Consider the following 23,536-nt stretch of genomic DNA (forward strand, 5'->3'; position numbering starts at 1 on the left):
CTGTAGGTTTCTGAGGCTGTAGTTCTTTAGAAAGGCTATAAGACAGGGGGAGCTGGCCCTGTAGGTTTCTGAGGCTGTAGTTCTTTAGAAAGGCTCGGTTGATGGTTTTGACCTGTGAGCCCCGTGGCTGGCAGCCCAACACATATCCACTATGCAATCAGGGCTCCTCTCTCCATAAGCCTACTCCTTACATCTTTCTCTCAAGTCATGGCGGGTCCACAACCTTTATCTAGAATCTGTAATCATGACTCATAACAACCCTGTAAGAATAGTACATCTTCCTAAGGTTTTTGAGACTGTAATAGTTTAAGAGCAGACAGCCTCATCTTTCTCCCACAACAGCTGCTGAATTTAAACGGCTGACCTTGTGATTAGGAACCCAACCCTTAAAACACTGTGCCACCAGAATCTCACCCTCTGAAAACAGGAAGGGTTTTTGTTTGAAGTAAATATGGCCACAAAACACATTCAGCAGCAAAACCTGAGACTGTTTAGAGCTTTTTTTCTTCAACTCAATATTCAGATGGTCTGCTACAGGAGTGCTAATATTTAACTTATATAGACCCTACTGGAAGCATTTTCCAAGTTATTTAGAACATAACAAAAAAGTCACACCACTATCACTGAATTGATTCCAACACTTGGCGACCCTAATGAGGGTTTCCAAGATTGTAAATCTTCCTGGGCGCCAACAATTTCATCTTTTTCCACAAAGACAGTTGGTGGGTTAGATCAGCCAATCTTGAGGTTAGCATAAGGTGACCAGATTTTAACATTGGTAAAGCGGGACACCATTGATAAAACTCATATCCTGGCGAAATAGTCACATAGCAGTCAAAAACCGTATACCCTAGCTTGTCATGCATTCTTTCAAAAAATTGGGACTTTTTTAAAATGCCACGGGACACGAGAAAAATTGTTAAAAATTGGGACTGTCCCACCAAAAGCGGGACGTCTGGTCACCTTAGGTTAGCAGCCCAATACCTAACTTACAGTACCACCATACCACAATCTTTTCCTAAAATCCAAGAAATTTCAATTCTGAAATATTTAGCATCATTAGGTTTTCTGAGCAGCACCGACAGATATCATAGAACATAGATAAGATACATGCATGCTCATGATACTAAACTATAGCAAATGGATGGCCACGATTTTCTCTTAATTGATCACTAGGTCTTGAAGTTATATGGGAAGAGGTACCTGTACAACTATAATGGCTGTCATTGGCTACCATATGGATGTTATTTGTGTTTGGTATTTTTGTACATGACTTGGGTTGTGGTAATTAAATGAAAATAGTTTGTATTTTATTATCGAAGTCTATACCTTAAATTATATTATGATTAAATCACAAGTTATTTTCTCATCTCAAACAAAAGTTAAAAGTCCACCAAAATAACTTTAAGAAAATTTTAAATTTTTGCTGGGAAAAAAGCATCAATCTGAAGGATTTTTTAAAAATTTGTTTATGGTGCTTATAAATGAGATGGCTAATTTGTCTACTTAATTTGATGAATTACAATGTTCACAAATGACACTGTTACTCAGCGATATAAAGTTAAATGCGACAAAACAAAACACCAAAAACCAACCTTTTAAACTTTTAACACACACCCCCAAAAATAATTAAATAAAGATTTGCTGTAATCTTAGGAGTCCTAGTTTGGTGGTTAAACTCTCAGAGGTAACTAAAATGTCAGTGGTTAAACTCACCACAGGTTTGATGGAGAAAAGATGTGGCAATCTACTTGGACAAAAACTCAGTCTTGGGAGCCCCTTAAAGCAGATTTACAGAGTCACTGTGGGTTGGAATGGATTCCGCAAAGTGGGTTTAAGATTATCTTGAGAAGCCCTGGTGATACAATGGTTAAATGCTTACTGCTAACCTGGAAGGTTAGTGGTTAAGCGCACCCAGCAGCTCAAAGTGAAAGGCCTGGTGATCTGTGCCGGTACAGATGGCTGTGGCCAGTTGGTTCTGACTCAGCAATCCTATGTGGAACAGAAGGAAACACTGCCCAGTCCCGCCGTCCTCACAATTGTCCTGATGTTTGAGCCCATGGCTGTAGCCACTGTGTCAATCCATTTTGTCAAGGAACACCCTCTTTTTTGCTGCCCCTCTACTTTACCAAGCATGATATCCTTTCCATAGACTGGTCTCTTAATAATGGCCAAAGTACATGAAACAAAGGCCCACCAAATACGGGGCAGTTCTACCTTGTCACATGGATCACTATGCACCAAAAACCAACTCTGTGGTACCAACACCACCAATATCTTAGCTTTACAAGCAAGAAATCTGACAGCTCCTTTCCCTTAAACGTGCCCCCCCCCCCACCCAATCACTAGAGTAACTGGTTTTAGTTTCTAATTAGTTTTGGTCTCAGTCTCCTTTTTCCACCCCTCTGTCAATGCCCTAAGTCAGGTCTGCATGTTCTCTTGCCTGGCAATTACAACATTACATTACAACAGCCTCGCTAACCTCCTCTCTTCTTTACAACTCCTATTTTTTAAAACAGTTTGCCTCTCCTGCCGCATTTCTTAGTTCACTCCAATTTGGATTCTATGCCACCAATACTATTTTTGCTAAGGTTACTACTGATCAAGTTCATAATACTAAATATGATACACCTTTTCAGTCCTTATTTTCCCTTCCTTTTGACATCATTCAAGCCTGACAACCATGTCCTTGAAATACTTGCTCACACCACTCAATGCTTGTTTTCCTCCAGTTCTGGCTGCTATTTCCCCTTCTCTCTGCACATTCCAGCTGATGTACCCTGAGTTTCCTCTCAGCCCCTCTCCCACTATGTATACTTGTCCTCAGTGCTAGTTATTCTCATGGTTTAGTCACCATACATACAGATAAATAGATTATCAAAATTCCATCTCCCATCTTTTACACTGAGGTATTTCTGTTTTATTCTGCTGCCGGTGGTGTGCTTTTCTGTTTGTTTGTTTGTTTTTAATGTTTTTCTTTATATAAAACCCAGGATAGGTAAATATATAGAGATAGAAACTAGGTTAATAGTTTCTTAGGGTTATAGTAGGGAAGGTTGGGGGGAAACGAGGAGCTAATAATATTGAATAAGAATGAAGAAAATGTTCTAAAATTGATTGTGGTGATGAATGCACAATTCTCTTGAATATATTTAATCCACTGAATTTTATGTCAATAAAATGGTTTAAAAAACAACAAAAATGTATCTCCTTAGACCTCCCGGTTGAGCTCGACTTGCATATTAGAGACACCTCAAAATGTCCAAATGTACACGCATCTCAGTTAACAGCACCACTATGTACTTTGTTGCTCAAGGCAGGGGCCTAGAAGTTATGTTAAGTTCTCCACCCGGTCACCACCCCTTAATTCATAACCAAACCCTGCTAATTCAAATTCCTAACTCTCATTTCACCAGGACTACTAAAGGAATCTCCGAGGTGGAAATCTAGTTGCATACTAATGTATCCTCCTTAGAGCAGCCTAAGCAATAGAAACAAACAAATCTGATCAGATCACTTACAGGATTATTACCCTTGAAGGGCATTCCACTCTCCTCAGATAAAATCCAAGTAATGCCCCCATGTTACCAATCCATCCCTACCTCCAATCTTTTGTTTTTGAAATAACTATCTCCCACCAACTGACACTTTCTATCCATAAGTCAGATCTCACAGGTTTCTCTGATCCCCTTTAAATGGTGGGGGGGGGGAAGGGTGGCGGCACTTACTATATGCATTCATATTACTCCAGGCTAACCAGTCAAAATTACTTGTTTTATATTGATCTCCAAAAAGAGACACAGAATAAACTACAGAATAGGAAGAAAAACATTTATATTTAAAAGGATAAACTTTACTAAAATTAAATTAAAATATGCTATACTAAATACGGAATGTAACATACTGACTTAGAAATACTGGGAAGTTTTTATGTTGGTGAGATGGCCAAGTTTTCCTGAAGGAAAAAGAGGAGGTATCCCAAACAGTTAATACTACTCCATTCACATTTAATGTACTGAATCATAAGGCAGCTTGTCTAGCTAAGTGGATGCTCAAGTTATCTAATTTTAACTAAATTAACACAAAAAAGGCAAATGACTTAGAGAATTGGTGGTGGTAGCAGAGGCTATAAAAAGGTCAGTTTGAGGGCTTTTTGAAGTAACTACATCATTACAAAGAAAAAAGTACTTTCTGATATGTAATACTTCACTAACTCTTCATGAACAACCTTAAAAAAGTATTGTTTGTATTTTCACTTTCAAGCACAGCAAGATTAAAGAGCACGAAATTAATACTCTGGGGACTTTTGCTGTGAGAAAACAAAAGCATATAAAGTGACTTAGGGGAGACCTCAGGTAGGTAAGTATCCAATAAATGCCAATATAGAACAGGAAGGACCCACAGTGTCTTAGCCAATGATCACAAAATAAACAGAAAAGCAGGGGAATACGCTTGATACTTATGGGACACATAGGTAATGACTGAAGGCACTCGATGTTTATGGGACACATAGGTAATGATTGAAGGCGCTCGATGTTTATGGGACACATAGGTAATGACTGAAGGCGCTCGATGCTTATGGGACACATAGGTAATGACTGAAGGCGCTCGATGCTTATGGGACACATAGGTAATGACTGAAGGCGCTCGATGTTTATGGGACACATAGGTAATGATTGAAGGCTTTGTGCCTTCAACCTCTGAGGGCGTTACAAACTTTAGAGTGGCGAGCTCTGGCGGTGGGCAGAGCAACAGCGACCAGGCAACCCAGCTTAGAGAAAGGTCTCTGTGCCCCCTGGTCCACAGGCATGCGGCAAGCACCCTCCCTACAGCCAAGATGCCCCAAAGGCTGAAGGGACTGTGAAAGAGACCAAGCGATCAGAAGGCTGTCTGTCAGGGAAACCTGCACTTGCAAAAGTGGAGAGGAAGCCAAAAGAGGCAGCAGGAAAGGGTAAATCTTCAGACAAAAAAGTGCAAGCCAAAGGGAGCAAAGGGAGAACAGGGTGAAGTAGCTAACCAAGAAACTAAAGATCTACATGCTGAAAACGGAGAAAGGAAAAGAACGAGTAGAGCCTCTGATGAAGCAGGAGAAAAAAAAGACAAGTCTGATTAATGTTTATCTACCATGTCTTATCAGTGGGCCCTTTTATCTCCCGTCTTGTACAATACATAGGAATACTCCCTCCTCCACCCCCATAGGAATACTTTTTATCAACTATTTTGTAAATGCAAAATTTCTAGTAGCTCTAGAAACATATTTAAGAAGAAGGAAATCCCACTTCGTCCCATTTTTTTAAGTGTAAATGATTTTTTTAAGACATAAATGGTGGGATGTTGAACTGGGGGAAGATTTGACTGTCTTAAGTATCAACATTCCCTTCCATGGGTTGGGGGAAAATTTTTGTATCCCTAATACAAAATATACTTAATGGCTAAAAAAAAAAATTATATATATATGTATATATATACACACTTAAGGGCAATTTGTTGTCACTGTCATGCATTTGTGACTTGAACATTTAAAATTTTGTTTCCTGTTTTTTTATTCCCTTAATAGAATTGTGTCTGAAACCATTCTGTCATTATGGCTTTCTTGTCAGAACTGTGTGCATTCTGTATGTAGTCTAGTTTTCCCGATAACTTTGCTATGTGCTGTGAAGGGATGAACATTTGAGTGTGCAGTGTGTGTGACATTAAATTGTGAGTTAGTGGGACTTAAGATGTGGGAGCTTACCAACATTTGAAGATGATACTTGATAATCTCTTTTTTAATTTTTGCCTCCAAATTCCAAATGGAAAGTCACTGGTATTTAGAAACAAATTGTATCTACATCCCATTTAAGATGCTGGTACACACATTAAGAACTGTGTACAAAGTGTTCATAATGTCTCTGTACTGATCTCAAAACAACCAATAAAATGCCAGTTACAAACGAGAAAGAAAAATTTTTTTCCCGGGGTGGCTGGGCAAGGCTAGAAGGAAACTACTTGGGCTACCTAGGTTACTTCTGATTCCAAGGGTTAGCAGTTAGAAAGGTTTGGTTACTTGCAGCCAAAAGCAAACAAGAAGTGGCCTTCATTGCTCTTCACCACCTTCCCTGTTCCTCTGTTGTCACAGCCATGAACGTTGAGGTGTACCGTTTCGGTGGGTACAAAATTTACCCCAGGCACGGGAGGCACTCTGCCAGGACTGATGGAAAGGTTTTCTAATTTCTTAATGCAAAATGCAAAAGGAATTAGCATTCCTTTCCAAGAGGAACCCTTGCCAGATCAACTGGACTGTTCTCTATAAAAGGAAGCACAAAAAGGGGCAAATGGACGAAATTCGACAAGAACCTGCTGTGCAGTCCCATTCCAGAGGCTGTCATCGTCACCAGTGCATGTGCTGCAGGTAGAATGGCCAAGAGGAATCAGAAACCCGAAGTTAGAAGGACCCAATGAGAACAGGCTATCAGGGCTGCCGTGGAAGCGGGGAGGGGAGTCAAAGCAAACATGGAAAAAGTCAGCAGTGGCTGCTACACTGAGGCTCCCACAAAGGGAGCACCTACGCAAAAGATTGTGAAGCCTGTGAAAGTTTCCACTCTCTGGGCTGGTGGATAAGCAGGCAGATGAGAATTTCAAATAAACCTGCAACTGTAACTCAAAACAGAAGAAGAAACCTTCATGATACCATTTGGCTAAAGAAAGAGCAGTTCCCTGAGTTTCCAGACTAACTCTTTACAAGAGTAGAAAGCTACAATTTCCTTCCTTGGAGTGGCTGGTGGTTTCGAGTTATTGACTGTTTAACACACTATACCACCAGAGCTTATGTATACCTAGCACATAGAAAATTATATTTTTAATGCTATTTGATATCTACCTCATTTTTAATGCTCATATTTTTGTAAAACCTGAGTTAAAATACAAGCTGGCAAAAAAATAATAGTATAATATAAAAAGTGGCAAATGTCTTTCAAGTAAGAAAGGCTCTTCCAAAGGTACCTCAAATTTATTTCCCTTTACCTCTAATTACCCAGAAAAAAAATCGCTGGCTAGGGAGATAGAGTTACAATGATTGGTTTCAAATTTTGTATTAATCAAGATCTATACTAGGGGTTATGGTGTGGCGGGGCGGGGCTTCCCCAAGGCTGGCTGTCAGATTCCCTATTAAGCAAGATAGCAGGAATAACAAGTGCCTTAGTTTTCAGATGTTGTGGTCTCTGCTGAGGAAGATCAGAACAAGTAGTCCCGTCGTGCCCCCCCCCAAAAAAAAACACAAAAACAAGTAGTCCCAAGGTCCGTAAGATCACCCCCAAAAGGCTCCTAATGACAGTAAAATCACTGCAAAAGTCTGTTCAGGCTAGTTAAGTTTAGTCCATAAAACACAGTACAGGAGAAAGACCCTGTCTCTAAGAGTCTACTTGAGAAGCAGTGAAAAATAATGGGTTCTGGAATAATGAAGATCGGGTGCGGGTAGATCTCCAAAGGGGCTAAATCACCAGTCTTGCATTTCAATTCTAAAATATCAGTGCATTCCTTTGTAAAATAGGGATAACCTGGGAGTCACAGGATTAAATGAACGAGTCAGCCAAACAAAACAACATGGGGTGGGGAAGAGGTAACTAGGAAGGCACTGGAGGGGAAGGGGGAGGTTACCTGAAGTCTCAACTCCCTGAGACTTGGGTTCAATTTCTGGACTATACACCTCATGTACAACCATCCATTTGTCAGTGGTGTATATGGTGTCACTACTGAACGGATTTCGGTGGAGTTTCCAGACTAACAGGGAACAGAAGGAAAGCCCTAGTGATCTAAATACAAAGTATACAACTAGTTGCCATCAATTGAGGCTAACTAATGGTGAGCTTGTGTTTTGCAGACTAGAACTGCGCTCCCTAAAGTTTTCAAGGCTGTGACCTTTCCAAAGTGATTCTTCTCCTTTCAAAAGGCCTTTCTCCTGAGGCTCCTCTGGGTGTGGTCTGAACCATCAACCTTTCAGTTAGTAGGCAAGTGCTTAACAATTAGTTAAGCACCAGCAACTCCATCTACAACATGAAAATCTCCAAAACGTTTATCATTATACAAAAAGCTTCAGTTACAAAGGCAGGTCTATCAGTCTTATCACTCAATGAAGAATTCTGGAAATCAATGCTTAAAGGGAAAGGAATTAACATTACAGAAGATGGAATGCCCTTCTGACCCTTATTAGGGCCCCAAATGTTATTAGCTTATTCAACCCTCAAACACCTTGGTTACTGCCCCATTCTAGAGATGAAGAAAGAAAAAAAAATGTATCAAAGGACTCTACTAGGTGTTTTTCCTATGTGTTGTGACACTGAACACTTTAAATGAATTCTCAGGATAAGAGCCTGGAAGCAGCAGGCCAGAAAATAACACCCTAAAGGCAACGCCTCCCAGCTGAAGGGAATAATTTGCTTCTCAAGATTTACAAAACAAGGCAAAATATCACCTCATTGACACACACACCCCCAATAATTGGGGTTTGCAATTCACCCCGGGCTTTTCCCACTTCCTTCCAACTGCTGTTGTTAGATGCCGTGAGTGGATTCCTGAACTCCTTCAACTCCACGTGGCACAACAGAACCGCCCCACAGGTTTTCTAGGTGGCAATCTTTACGGGAGTAGACTGCCAAACCTTTTCTCCCACGGGGCCACCATTAGCGCGCTGACCCCACTGCATCACCCAACAAAAACAAAAAACCACCAAAATCTTTGCCATCAAGCGCTTTTCAACTCATGCCCTTGTAGGTTTCCAAGACTGCTTTCCGAAAATAGAAAGCCTCGTCTGTCTCCCGGGGAGCGGCGGGTGGTTTCGAACTGCTGACCCTGAAGTTAGCAGCCCAAGGTAACCCAGAGGCCACCAGGGCTCCTCCACTTGGAAGTCCGAGCAACAAACACCTTAGGAACTTTGCCGCGGCTTAGCAGCCTCTTTCCCCCTCTGCAGCCCCACCACCAGAGGGCCGGGCCTTAGAGACCAGCAGTCGGAAACTGCCCTGGGGCGACGGAGCACTCGGCGTGACCTTGGGCACTTTTACCTCTCCAAACCTCAGTCTCCCCATCTGTACAATGGGAACAACGGGCGGTTCCGAGCCGGAGACGGTGTGCGAATCCTATAAAACAGGGTCAGCGGGCGGGCAGCACGGGGCCTGCGGCCGGGCAGGGCTGGGCACACCAGAGTCCTCGCTGCCGGAGACCAGCTACCACGGCTGCTTCGGTCGCACTCGGGCGACTTCGGCCTGGGCTCCTCGCCGGGCAAACAAGGGCCCGGCCAGCCCGCGCCTCTCCGCCACAGCAACAGGTAGCGAGCTGGCTCCCTCCCGTCGCCGGGGCCGGGCGGCCCGGCGGGCCTGGCCTGGGGGCTCCCCCCACCAACGCGCTGTCACTCGGAGCCCGCGCCAACCACCGCATTTCTGCTCCGGCCCGCCGAGTTCGCTCGGCCTGCGGCGGCCCAGGGACGGCCGCGGCCCCACGGCCCCCGGTTAACGGCCTGGGCGGATTCGCCCGGCTCCCCGGCTCCGGAAGGGCCGCCCGCGCGACGTGGGCAGGAGTGCCCCGAGCCCGGGGGCGCCGCGGACGCCAGTCGGCAGTGCGCTGGCCACACACGCGCCGGGAGCCCCGGGCCTGCCGCCGGAGCCGGAGCCTCAGCGTCCGCGCAGGCGGGGATGCGTCCCTTTCTAGACCCTGGGCCAGCGGGGGCTCTCGCCTGGGGACGCCACGTGGGGGCTCCAGGTGTGCCCAGGTGCCCCCAGAACTCGCCCCAGATGACTGCTCCCCGCGCGGACCCTAGCCCGGCCCCAAACGAGCCCGAGGGACACTCCCGCGCAGGCTTCTCCCTTCCAGCCTACGAGGGCAGGCCTCCGATTGCCGCGGCTGCACACCGAAGACAGTCCCGCCAGGCCGCCAGCCCCGAGTACCGCGGCCCGACCCCCGCACGGCCTGCTTTCTCCACTCACCCATCGCGGCTCCGCTCGCTCCGACTCGGCGGCGGCAGCGGCAGCGGCAGCGGCGGCAGCTTCAGCGGTAGCTTCAGCAGACAATATGGCGGACGTGCCGGACGGCAGCCCGAGGTGGACAAACTACTTAGCAGTCAACCCCAGAACGAAACGCGATCTCGAGCGCGCCGCCGCGTCCGCCCAGAAGGCGTTCTCTTAAAGAGACCACGACCACTGAAAGGTGGGGAGTAGGATGGGCTATGAAAGGAGTGGGTGGAGAAAGGCTGGAAAGGATACATTTGAAAAGTTAAAGGTGCCGAGGTGTTCTCCACTTTTTCCGCTACTGAAGTCTCCCCTCCCAGAGACGAATCCCTCCCTTTATCATAATTAAGGTCAATCACAGACCCTGCCTTGGATGTAAATAAGCATTTTATCTCACAAAACCCTTAGGCTCAGAGAGGAGAAGTAATTTGATCAGTAATATGCCATCATTGGGAACCCTGGTGGCCTAGTAACCACTTTGGGCTGCTAACCACAAGGTCAGCAGTTCAAAACCACCAGCAGCTCCGAGGGAGAAAGATGAAGTTTTCTACTTCTGTATAAAGAGTTACAGCCTCTGAAACCCACAGAGGCAGTTCTTCACGCTCCTATTGGTTCACTACACCTCCATGGACCGGTGTGGACTCAAGGGCAGTGAGTTCAAGTTTGGAGTTTGCACATCTGACACTTTCCTTGGGGTGCCATCGAGTCCATGTGTCAGCACTGTCTGGTCCTCACAATTGAGCCCGTGGTTGCAGCCATTGTGTCAGCCCATCTCCTCGAGGGCGTTTTTGCTTTTTTTTAATCAATTGAGGACATTTTTTCATGGGACAAATTCAAGATCATGGTAGAGAAAGGAAGTCAATACCAAATCCAGATGTCTTGACCCAGCCCCCCACAAGAAGTCCTAGTTGAGACTGCAGTCTTCTGGGAGGTCAAACCCCAAACTGAGTCAGTTCCGACTATAGTGCTCCTGCAGTATGTCCAAGACTACATCTTTACTCTCCAACAACTCTGGTGTTCATGAAGAATATTGACACGGACTGCCAGAGGAACAAACAGATTCCTCTTGCAGGAAGTACAGACAGAATGCTCCTCAGAGGCAAGGAGGGTGAGGCTTCCTATCACGTAGTACATTGGACATGCCGGGAGAGACCAGTCCCTGGAGGTCATCATGTTTGGGGCAGCAAGAAAGAGGAAGACCCTCAATGAGATGGGTTGACACATTGGCTGCAACAATGGGCTTCAACGCAAGAACAATTGTAAGGATGGCACAGAACTGGGTGGTGTTTCATTCTGTTGTAAGAAACAGTCACCATGAGTTGGAACCAACTCCACAGCACCCAACAGATCTTTATGGAAACAAACTGCCACATCTTTCATTAGAAGCTGAGCACATGACCACTGCCCCACGGACGACAAAAAGTAGGAAAATCAAAGTGATTTCCCTATCAGGTCTCCCTGAGGATAGGAGTCAGTTCTATATTGTTGTTCATCCCTCCATTCTAAAAATTTAACAGTATCTGGTTTTCTGGTTGGTGGCATATGCATTGGGCTGCTAACTGCAAGGTCAGCAGTTTAAAACCAATGGCAGCTCCACAGGAAAAGGATGAGACTTTCTATTCCTGTAAGCGTTATCCCAGAAAAAAAAAAGTTATCCCAGAAACCCGCAAGGGCAGTTCTACTCTGTCCTCTAAGGGTTACTGAGTTGAAATCACCTGGATGGCAGTAAATGTTCTTGGTCTGGCACATGGCAAGTTCTCCTTATGACTTGATAAATTAGTGCATAGAGAATCAGGATACGGCCTCCCCTTTCTACAGATGAATATTCTGTGTTCATGTGCTTTATGATCATGAAATTTATGGCTGGTACATACGATTGTTGTTGCCTTTGAGTCCGTTCCAACCCATAGCAACCCAATGTTCAACAGAGCACCGCCCTGTCGCGAGCTATCCTGTTATGTCTAGCCCTTTGCTGCAGCCACTGTGACAACCCATCTCATTGAGTCGTCCTCATTTCGGGTGACCTTTGACCAAGCATGTCCTTCTCCAAGGTCTGGACCCACTTAATAGGGTGTAAGATGAAGTCTCACCTTCCCAGCTTCTCAGGAGCGTTGTGGCTATACTTCCTCTAAGGCGGATTTACTTGCTCTTCACAGTCCATACACCACTGCACACTCATTTGCGCATCCCGTGAGCAAGAGCTCAGGCAATGAGGGCTTGGTTGACACGTGGCCTCCGCCCAGCCCCAGCAATCTCCATCCTATGGCACTTAGAACTGTGACCTTCAAGACCTCCCTAGGCCCTGTTCACACCTTGGCCTCAGGGTCCTTGATCCAGTTCCTGATCCTCTCCAATCCCACCCACCCACCTACCCTAGAGAATTCAGGAAGCAGCAACTCTTACTTCTACCATGATCTCTCCTCTCCTCTCCCACAGGGGTCCAGAATCCTGCACCTCTGCTCTCTGCCTGATACCCAGGAAAGGGAGAAAGAACCACAAGACACAGGCTTGTTGGGAATATAAAAATAGGATATTTTTTTTCCTCATAATCACATCAAATATCAAAGAAAGAAACAGTACGTAACAAAAATACAAAGCTCTGGTGGATTTTTTTTTTGTTCTTTTGTTTGGTTGGTTCATTTTGTTTTTTTTGCACCCCCACCCCCACCCAACTCTTCCCAGTAGCCCCTTGCCAGCGAGCCCGTCTGAAGCCTGGATACAGTCTCTGGGGCTGTTCTGGGGCTCAGGAGAACCGGGGGTCCAGGTCCCTCTGGGGGCTGGCCGAGTACGAGTAGGCCTTGCCCAACACCAGGCGGTCCCGCAGCAGCTTGAAAAAGGCGTAGTAGTTGCTGAAGAGGATGAGAGCCAGTGAGATGGTGTGGTGCCACTTCTCCGAGGAGACGAGCGAATACAGCTGGTAGACGATGACGGCGCCCTCCAGCAGCAGCAGGATGTTGAGGATCCGCAGAGGTTTGCTGAAAAAGAACTGCCCAGGAGACGGTGGGCATGAGCTGCAAGGAATGTCCCAGAAACCTGCCTCTAGGCCGGGATGCTGCGTGGGCCAGTGAGGGGGACAGGCTTGGGCAGGAAAGAGGACACTGCAGGGCTGGATATGGACTCGGCCACCTCAGCTTTCTTTGGGATGTGCCCTGCCAGCACTGCTGTTTCCAGAGAAGTCCGAGTCCACGTCCTGGTCAGTGAGAGTCCAGGTCCTAGTCAACGTCTGCCTCCTCTAGGAAGCCTTTTCTGAGCGATCTCATCTCTCTTCAAATCCTTTTCTGGCTTAAAATGAATACATTTTAGTACACCGTCTTCCTGAGCTATTGTTGGGGGGGAAATGAAGCTTCTTATGCCGCAGGCGTAAACAGTTATTACAGACTCTGCAGCTGGAGTCACCCACAGCTTCAGGTGTGGTACTCCCAGATGGGTCAAAGGCTTCCAGGGGATATGGCCACATCTCACTCCTACCTTGTAAGGCTGAACTGAAGGACTCAAATTTGAAACAGGAAAAAAAAAAAAATTCTGATCAGTTCAAGAGTACTCAGTTGTCTAGGGGTTTTGATTCTGCACTTAATCCTCAAGCATTGCTTACTGGATCCAGGGGGAAGTGGTGGGCTACAGGACGCCCAGAGTCATGGACACCAGGCCTAGCTTGGCCCCAGACAGGCCGCTGGACCTTGGGCAAGCCCTTCGCCTTCCTGCGTCTCAGATGAATGGTTTCTCAGCTTGCTCGTCAGAGCCCCCAATTCCGGGGAGGTTCCTTTAGGAGTTCCAGCTGGGCTAATAGGAAGCAGAGGGGGATGATTCTGACCCCCTCCAGAGAAGCACCATGAGGTTTGGACTAGGACTGGGTTGGAAAAAATGACTTTGATGACAAAATACAGTAAATAAAGTGAAGATCCTAAGACTAGATGGTTTTGAGTAGCATCCACAAGGTGAGTTCGTGAGTCATTATTATAAGTCCTCAGGTTCCCAGCTAGACACCCTACGCCTATTCTAGTATCTGAATGGCAGCTAGACAGCATCTTTCTCTTATTCTCACTCAAAGTTCTGGGTCAGACTGAGCAGGCTGAAGGAAATGCTTGGCACAGTGCACAACATACAATAAGGACCTGATTAAACTCTTAAAAAAAGGGGGGGGGGGATCAAACCCACTGTCACTGAGTTAATGTTGACCTAATAGGACAGGGTAGAACTGCACCTATGGGTTCGAGACTGTAACTCTTTATGGGAAGTAGAAAGCCCATCTTTCTCCCGAGGAGTGGCTGGTGGTTTTGAACTGCAGTCCTTGCAGTTAGCAGCCCAATGCATGACCACTACACCACCAGGACTCCTAGTGCCTGATTGCAGCTGCTATTTCTACCACCGAGAATGGCTCCTTTTATTGTCTCATATTGTTCCCCCTCAGCCAATGCTTTGAAAGATCTGCGACAAAGGGAGCTGCAATTAGTAAGGGACAGATAAGTCGCGTGGCTGTTCTGGTGCTGCACGTGTGCACTGGCTTCCAGTGGATTGGGGAATTACTGAAAATAGCTTAGGGGGAATCATGGATTAGGAGCTTCCCTATTGCTATGACATCATCAAGCCTTCTACCCTGCCTGTCCATCATCCTGCCCTCTCGATGGGACTCAGGGGAAGACTCACGTGGAAGCGGAAGTGGGAGACGTCGGAAGGGATGGCCACGTTGTAGTGGCCCACTGCTTTGTAGACGTTCTTGCTGTGCTTCACCAGCACCCCCTGCGGCCACATGCATTCTTCAGTCCACCTGGAGGCACAGCCCATGGGCATCACTTACCGCTGGCTCACCCACAAAGCCGGGCACAGCAGATGATGGCGGGGTCCCATCTCTATCACTGAGACACAGTGACCTTTCTGGGTCACAGTGACCTCTTTAAAATGGTTGAGTCATGAGAAATTCACCAGGCTAGGAGTCAGAAAGTCTTGGGTTGTCACTAATGTCGAGGGATGGCTAAGAAACCCATGTCCCTCTCTGGGTGCATTTTCTTTATCTGGTCTCCTTACCCCCAGCTTCAGAGTCTGCCACACAGGGGTCTGAGCAAACTTTCTGAGATACCAAATTGACCCTGACCCCTCCTCTTCCTACAGCACTCGGGCTTCCCAATGCCCTGGAGGTCAAGTGCAGGCTCTCTAGCACACGTTCTGAGACCCCTTGTGGCCTTCCACAAGGCCCACCACACAGCTCATGCACAGCACTCAGAATGCATCTAGTTCCTCTAGCAGTTCTTCCAGCGCACGGCCCTGCAGCAATGCTGCAGGGCCCTGTCCACACTGGCCCTCCCCGCTCAGTGCTTTCTAAGCGCCGCCAATCTCTGGTCATCGTTCAGAACCCAGGCTCCTCCAGAAAGGCTGCAACTCCCAACAAAGGGTGGCATGCTCTCGTTGTACCTAGAATGCCCTGCAACTTCTCCACTTGCCCCAATCTTTGGCCATTTCCCTGTCTGTGTCCCTCACTACTGAGAGCCCTTGAGGAAAGGCACCCTCAAAGCGTGCCACAGGCAGACCCCCGGAGCCTGTGCCAGGAGGAGGAGGAGTGGGGACCAGGGTCTTCTTCCTTCCAGCACTTTTGTGAGATCTCACAGGCCCCTCAGAGGCCTGGGCTGGAGGACGGAGAATCACAGTCTGTGAGCAGCCTGTCTTCAACCCCCGAGCCCCTGCCTTGTTGAATCAGTTATGTTCTACCTGACAGTGTGTCTGAGCCTCGCCGACACTGGGCTGCACAGCAGCAGCTGGACAGAGCTGCCCAACTCCGTTTATATGACATTTTTAACAGACAAAACTAGCCTATGGTGAAACAAACAGAAAGGGGGTGTCTCTGGGGTATGAGGGGCTGGGGAAAGGACCACGGAGATATTTTCCGAGGACCTGGAGGTGGGTTTCACAGGTGCGTATACTTTTCTCAAAACTGAAAAGATTACTAGAGATTTACACCTTTCATCCTACATAAACTTTACTTTGAAACAACAACAACACAGCCACACATGTTACTGTGTGCCTCTTATAACTCAGCTCCTCCTCTGCTGGGCCGAGGATACAGCCACTTGCTTGGTGGGCAAGGGCCTAGATTCTAAGAGCTTTCAGTCCTTGAAGACAATACCTCCAGCCACCCGGCAGGTGGTGCTAGGTGCCAGTATTATATGATGGGGGCTGTGGGAGTCTAAGAGGAGCCCTGGGTGGTGCCAATTGTTCAGTACTCAACCATCAACCGAAATGTGGGTGGTTTGAACCTGTCCAAAGATGCCTCTGAAGAAAGAAAGGCCTGGTGATCTACTTCTGACAGCTCACAGCCTTGAAAGCCCTCCGGAGCAGTTCTACTTATACACACACACACACACACACACACACACACACAGTCAACATGAGTCACAAGCAACCCATGGCAACTGGATTTCTTTTAGGTGGGAGGGAGCCGGATGTTCATGGTGGCTGACGGGACCCAGTTCCTCAGCTGGGAAGCCAATGCCAGGGAGCCTGGATCTTATCTGAGGTCCACAATGAGTCAGGGACAGGTTCATCCTCATATTCAGCCTGGCTCTGTCTTCCTTGTCGTCCTTTCACTCAGAGTCTAAGGTCTGGCCAAGTCCCTTTCTGCCCATCCAGCAATGCCCTATCTGAGACCACCGAGACAGGACCTGATTGGCACTGAGAACCAACAGCAGGAGGCCTGCCCTCTGTAGCCACCTTTGCATCTCTGCTCCCCTGGGTCAGCTCATTCTATTACACTGCCCGACAGGCCTCCTTTCTGCCCATCCTCCTACTGGGACCCAGGGTCACTCTTGTCCCTGCCCTGGGGTCTTCCCGAGGCTATGAGGTGCTTCCAATGTAATGGAGAAATACAGGCAGGAAACGAGTATAACCTGTGTGCAAAGCACCTGGTGAAGGGCTGGAGGATGCCAGGCACCTGTGAAGGATGAGCCAGGCTGCGGGGAGGACAACCCAACCCTACCCCTCAAGGTTCCCGCAGGCAGCTTCCGTCCTGCTTTGGGGGGACCCTGTAGGTCGCCCTCTCTCCCCAGCTCTTGCTATGTGCGTGCCTGGCTGTCGCCACCAGCTGACTGCGAACTCCTTACGGTTCTTGTCTTCGGCGTTCTTCCCTATGGCCCTCCTACCTTGCATAGGGCTCACCACCAGATTTTTTCCAAAAAAAACAAACACCTGGGGATGATCCTTCAACTCTTCAAAACCTCCGATGCTTACAAGTCAGAGCCCCTCTGCCAAAGGATAGCACCGGGCCTGGCATGGATTCAAACCAACAAACAAACACCCATTGCCTCCAGTCCATCCTGACTGACAGCTCACCCTACAGGATATGGCGGAACCACCCCATCGTGTCCAAGGCTGTAAACACGTATGGAAGGTCACTGGCACATTTTTCGCTTACAGAACACCTGGCAGGGCTGGAACCACCCAACTTTTGGTTAGCAGCTGAACACTTAATCACTGTGCCACCTGGCTCCTTTTTGGTATAGATTTGGTGAATGGAAATGCCTGCAGAGAGAGTCAGTGATGGAATGCAGGAGTGTGCAGGGGACAGGAGAGGAGGACTGAAGGATACAGGTGTAAGCCAGTCAGTGAGTGAGTCAATGAAGGAGACAGTGAATGAGTGCATGACTTCACTGCATGTCCCCTCCCCTCCCGTCCCCTCCCCTCTCCATTACCCTGCAAGCTACCGAAGGCCTGGGCATATGTTCGTCTTAGGCCCTGTCACACCTCACTCTGTGCACAAGGCCTAGCATACCCGACAAGGTCAGTAACTACGTGCTGACTGGCGAGCTGAGTTGACATCAGCCCCTGACCGGAAGGGGTGAAGCCAGGCAGGAGAGACCAGGGAGACTCACGGGTGCTGCAGCATGTTGGTGCACAGTGCTGGGTCCACCTTCTGCCAGCAGCCCAGGTGGGCCGCGGCCTTGTGCAGCAGGTCGCAGTAGCTGGCAGGCAGCAGGTGCTGCATGAGGATCACCGACGTGCTGATGGACACCAGCAGGAAGAGCTCACAGGACCAGCGCTTGTCATAGTAATGTGTGTTCTGGGGGTGGTGGGAGGTGGGTGAGGCCTGGGATCCCCATGCTGGTCTCACTCCCCCTCCCTGCCCCGAGTCTTCCTGGTTTGGGAGTCAGGACTGCCCTGGGGAGACAGCAGGCTGGCTGAAACCAGAGATCAGAGATCTAACAAGGCAGGCTTCATCCTGGGCTCAGCACTCTGCGCCCACAGGTCCATTTTGCACAAAGGAAAAAATGCTCCAGCTGCCCCGAGTTTGAGCCACAGCACAGGCGCTGCGGTGTAACAGGTGCAAGTTCAAAACCTGACTCTGCCGCTTATTAACTCTGTGATCTTGGGCAACTCATTTACCTTCTCTGTGCTTTGGTTTCTCACCTGTCAAACAAGGATAAGAGCAATCACCAACTACCTCTACTAGGAGGTGTTCCCTAACCCACTGCCATCGAGCTGATTCTGATGCAGAGACCCCCGTTGGGACAGAATATAACGGCCCCAGAAGGATTCCAAGGCTGAAATCTTCATGGAAGCAGAGCGCCACATCTTTCTCTTGTGGAGCAGCTGTCAGGTTCGAACCACTGAACTTTCGGTTAGCCCTAGCCCTAGCCACTGTGCCATTAGGGCTCCTTGAGAGAAGTTAGGGGGGAGCTCTGTAATACATGTGAATGTTCCAAGCACACCGTAGGTGCTCAGCAGATAGTAAGTCTTCTCAAATTCAAATCACTAAGTGAAGTCTATCCTTAGAGAAATGCTTCAAGCCTCCGGGTCAGCCCGGGAGGCCACGCAAGCAAGAGAAGGCAAGCACAGGCTTTGGGAGTCGCTCAGGTTTGATGAATCTGGTTCCCCCACTAGGCAAAGCAGGGCACTGTGACAAGTCTGAGCCGAAACAGCCACACGGCAATACAAAGTCACTGCCACTGTTAGCCAAAACTCTCAACAAGGCCATGTCTTCATCAACGTCTAGGTGAACTTGGGGAGCCACTTCCTTTCTGGGGGCTAGACTGAAGTTACTCTAGCCCTGCAGCAGATGGGAAATCCCACAAAAAATGGCGGCATTATTCAGGCAAGCAGGAGAGCTCTCAGTGGGATCCTCGGGAGGCACAGGGCCCTTGATTCCCTGCGTTCAGCTTCGTACATACCTTCACAAACCAGACGGGTACAAAGGCCACATAGTAGGCACTCAGCATGGAGCTGACGAGCACCTCCTTCATGCGCCAGTTGAAGTCCATCTTAAGGAACTCCACCTCACTGCGGATGAGGCTGGGGGACAGGCAGCAGGCGTGGGTGGGCATGGTGTCTGGGCCGTACAGCTGCCGCGTGTGCTGCTTCCAAGTCTCCCGCAGTGTCAGCAGGTAGTCCCGGCTCCGAGCCAGGCCACTGACTGCCTCCCGGGGCCCCACAGAGGCCATGTGGCTGAACAGATTCGTCTTTCGGAGGTCACAGTTCAGCTGGAGGAACGGAATGTACATCCCAAACCTGCTGGGAAAGATGGAGGTGAGGGCAGGCCTGCCCCAGGACCCAAGAACCAATTTCAGCCAGTAAGGGGGGCTCTCCCCTCCCTGGGCCTCCGCTCTCCTGGCTGTTCAGAGGGGAGAAATGACTGACCCTTCCGACCTCCCACCCAATGGCCCAGCCACCAGACACAGGCATGGGCATGGAGTGTGTGTCAAGCGAGCATTGTGCTGAGCCCCAGGACTACGGTAGGAAGCAAAAGCCAAGTCTCTTCCTTCACAAAGGACAAATGACTACTCTGACAGGCCCACAGTTGGAAGCAACTTCACATGCAAGATGGTCATTCCCTCCCATCCCCTCCACTTAAGACAGGACAGCAGCAAAGTCTAATAAATCCATATCAGCAAAGAGAACAGGAGTGGGGCTCATCAGGACACAAGGGATCGGAACAAATGTAAAGAGCAGATGGAAACATGGTGAGACGTGAGGAGGAGGCTGTCCTCTAGAGCAGCTCTGCCCAACAGAGATGGAACGCGAGCCACCATGTGGCCTAAAACAGTCGAGTAGCTGCATTCGTTAAAACAAGAAAAGAGATGAAATCAGCTTTAGTACCGTATCTTATTTTACCCATGATATATCTTATATCTTAAATTGTATTGCCTTAACATGCACTCAATACTAGAGAGATTTTATTCTTTTCTTGGTACTGATGAAAACTACTGGTTATTATTTTTAATGTATGCGATTCCTTTCCTGGCTAGAAAGATATACATTTTTTTTTTTTAAGTGACATTTCAACCACTGTTGAGTGTACACTGCAGTGGCATCAACCAGTCTGCTATGTATTTCATACTTCGAGTACATCTCAATTCAGATTAGCCTGCTTCCAGCGCTCAAGAAGCACAGCGGGTAGGTGGCTAGTGGCGGTGAGGCAGACTGCTGTAGCTCTAGAATCTGCTGAGTGGCTCACAGGAGTCACAAGAGCTGGTCTCTCCGGGGTGGTCTCTCCTGAGTCAAGAGACCTTGATTGAAGTGGGCAAATTCAGGAGGGTAGAGAGAGAAGCAGGGCCAAACAAATGGGATTAAATGAAGGTCTGCACTGAATTTTAAGAGCCAGCCATGAAGTGGTGAATGCAAAATTGATGGCCTGCTCTGAGAAGCTACGCTTAGTTCACAATAAAAGACTAAAAGAAAGAGTGTCAGTCTTATTCCTCTACGTACCTCATACAACCCACTGACTGGATCCTTCTCTAAGGAAATTGAATTAACTGGGAAGGGTTGAGGTCTTCAAGCATTTCTGATCATAGCCCTCCTCTACCTGGCCTTCAGGAACCCAAAGCTTGACAGTTAGTAGCTCACCCAACTCATCCCAAAGTAATGTTTGCCAATCAGCGTACCCTGCCCATGTGCTGTGCTTAGAAACCCAGTCAAGTGTTCTGCCCAGTTATGCAAAGCCAGAGGAAAAGAGAACATACACCAGTATTCAGTCCTTCGTTCTGAAACATAAACACCCAACCCAAGAAGCCAACTATAGCGGGAAGACCGGCAGCATGAAAGGGAAAAGCTGACCCCACCAGAAAGATACAATTGAAGGGCCGTAAGAAAAAGCTAAAACAAGAGCAGGATGCTATGAGGAAAAGAAAAGCAGAAAACAAGGAAGAGGCCTTAGAGATGAACATAGCATGGCTGAAAAAAAATTCAATAAAAGAGCTGATAAAGTTGAAATCTCCATGAAAGCAGAGCAGTGAGAGAAAGAGATGGAAATATAAGAGAAACAGATGACCAAGCTAGTCTACCATCTTGATGACAGAAATTCCAGAAAGAGAGAACAGGGTAAATGGAGAGAAAGATATTGTCACAGAAACAGTGGAAGAAAAATTTCCTAAGCTGAAGATTTATCCAACTCTTTAGGTTAAAAAACATTCTCGAATACTGACAGAATGCATCACAAAAATTCCATACCAGACACATATCTAAGAACATTCTAAATAATCAAGACAAAGCATTCCTAAAAGCTCTGAGAGAGAAAAAACAAGTCACTACAAAGGAGACAGAATCACACTGATGTCAAGTACTTCACTGGCAACACTGGATGCTAAGGACACAACAGAACAGCATCTTCCCAATTCTAAGAGAATATGAATTTGACTTGGAAATCTATATTCAGGCTAACCATTGATCAAGCATGAGGGGAATAAAGGCATTTTTAACATGCAAGAATTTGAAATGCATATACCTCCCACGTACCCATTGTTAAGGAAATTACCTGATCATGTACTCCAGCAAAATAAGGGAGAAAACCAAGAAAGAAGAAGACATGGGATCCAGGAAACAGTGGATCCAGCCCAGGAAGGCAGCGAAGGGAAGTCCCAGGCTGAGTTGTACACCAGGCCTAAAGAGTAACCACCAGACTGGAGCAGGAGGATGGAGGGCTCCAGGAAGGATGTCTTTGGGGGGAAATGGACTCCAGGCAACAGGTAGCATGATTGAGAGGCTGGATAAACTTGAGGATATGTTGACGGCCCATCATTCTTTTGTCAACAAGAAAAAAGAAAGGCAATTAGAATCTCTAGGAAAAACAAAAAGCCATATAAGAAAAGTTACCATCTAAATATGAAGCAAATTAAAATGTGACATGGTTTTAAGCAATTGATGGAATGTGAGAAAAGAGAAACCATTTGGCCCAGACACTAGGAACATTCTTTTTTTAAAAGAGGTTCAAGGTTGTGACTCGGTCAGCCACAAAGAGGGAAAGTCCCTATGCACAATATTTAGCCCTCGAGCGCACCATTATTTTCAGACGTAATAATACCAAGGCTACTTGTTGATTTCCCACTTTAAAAATCAACCTTTGGTAAAGAATGGAAGACTTAAATGGGGTTACATAGGAGAATGTGAATGTCACACTTGACCATTTACAAGGACGAATGCCAGGAAGTGAGAGGGCAAAGAAGGGCGTACAGGTGGACGGGCAGTTTCTAATGTTCTCACCAAGATACCAACTACTGTTGATAGAACAAGACATGGAAGCCAACTATACGTGATGACAAAGATAACCAACCGAGGAACTGAACACAGTGACGGTCATCAACTACCAGGAGCAGAAGGAATGGAAGAGGGGGTCAGCATTCTTCTGCCAGAGCAGAGCATCTGTGTACTGCGTGTGGGTGGTGGTGTCCATGCATGCACAGAACATTTATGAGGGTGTGTCAAAGAGTTTGTGGGAAAAGGGAGCTAAAAGATAATGGAATCTTCCCACGAACTTTTCAAAGCCCCCATGTATTTCCAGAATGACCCACAGGATGGACACATGGGTGGTGACTTCTTGTGATTAGGAGCCCAGTGTGTAACCCACTCGGCCACCACGGCTCCTGGGTGGTTCCTTCCGAAAAGGGAAATCGGTGGCTGGGGGCCAGGAATCCAGGATACTTTTCCACTCTGTACTCTTTTCTTCCTTTTGAATTTTAACACTGTGAACTTATTATCCAACTATAAAATCAGTCAATTAAAAAAATTAAGATCAATAAAGGTAAAAGGATATTAGAAGTGTGGAGAGAACCTTAAAAACACCTGCAGCTCTAAGCTGGGAAAGTGTGCTTTGAGCAGTGGGACTAAAACGCCGAAGGTGGAGGTTGGGCTACTGCTTTTCACACTAAGATTGGTAGCATTACTAGATTTTTTTTTTATCATGCATTTGTATTATGTTGATAAAAAAATTTTTTAATAAAAAACAAGGAAAAACACTGACTGATGGCTGTATTCAAGGAAACAAGATTTACCACGTAATAATCAGAAGTGTTTAAAATAAATCAACTGTTGACGGTTTTAATTGGTATAACCCTTTTGGAGGGTATTTTTTATAACTATTTATAAACAATGTACATAAACATAACTTTAGCTTAATTCTACTTCTGGGAATCTGTTGTACAGAAATACTAGACAAGTTTGCAAAGATATATGCAAAAGAATGTTCCCTCTGCCGCGTTGTTTCAAATAACAAAAAAAGATAAGAACTCAAAAGTCCGCCAATCGAAGACAAATAAAGTTGTGAAAAATTTATACAATGGAATACTATGAGGCCATTAAAGAAAATAAGG

At 47.1% G+C, this 23,536-nt stretch overlaps 2 protein-coding genes across 6 annotated transcripts in view; both read right to left on the reverse strand.

Annotated features, from left to right (window-relative positions):
• Nucleotides 1-10,025, reverse strand: part of KPNA6 (karyopherin subunit alpha 6) — a 57,762-nt gene extending 47,737 nt beyond the window's left edge. The window contains exon 1 of the mRNA XM_004705017.4: nt 9,954-10,025. Within this exon, the coding sequence (XP_004705074.2) occupies nt 9,954-9,957 (4 nt within the window). The 5' untranslated portion in view covers nt 9,958-10,025. The remainder of the gene's footprint in view (nt 1-9,953) is intronic.
• A 2,463-nt stretch (nt 10,026-12,488) lies between these two features.
• Nucleotides 12,489-23,536, reverse strand: part of TMEM39B (transmembrane protein 39B) — a 16,653-nt gene continuing 5,605 nt past the window's right edge. For 4 of the 5 annotated variants that reach the window (XM_030887995.2, XM_045299102.1, XM_045299103.1 and 1 more), the window contains 4 exons: nt 19,127-19,463; nt 17,831-18,018; nt 14,619-14,739; nt 12,489-12,960 (listed from right to left, as the gene is read on the reverse strand). In XM_030887995.2, coding sequence (XP_030743855.2) covers nt 12,718-12,960; nt 14,619-14,739; nt 17,831-18,018; nt 19,127-19,463 — 889 coding nt within the window. In that variant the 3' untranslated portion in view covers nt 12,489-12,717. Of the gene's footprint in view, nt 12,961-14,618; nt 14,740-17,830; nt 18,019-19,126; nt 19,464-21,705; nt 21,815-23,536 lie in introns of those variants that run through there. The other variant, XM_045299104.1, reaches the window with a different exon arrangement.

This window comes from Echinops telfairi, unplaced genomic scaffold (assembly GCF_000313985.2).
Source record: "Echinops telfairi isolate 266 unplaced genomic scaffold, ASM31398v2 ScPeMD7_7457;HRSCAF=8495, whole genome shotgun sequence".
NCBI classification, from domain to species: Eukaryota; Metazoa; Chordata; class Mammalia; order Afrosoricida; family Tenrecidae; genus Echinops; species Echinops telfairi.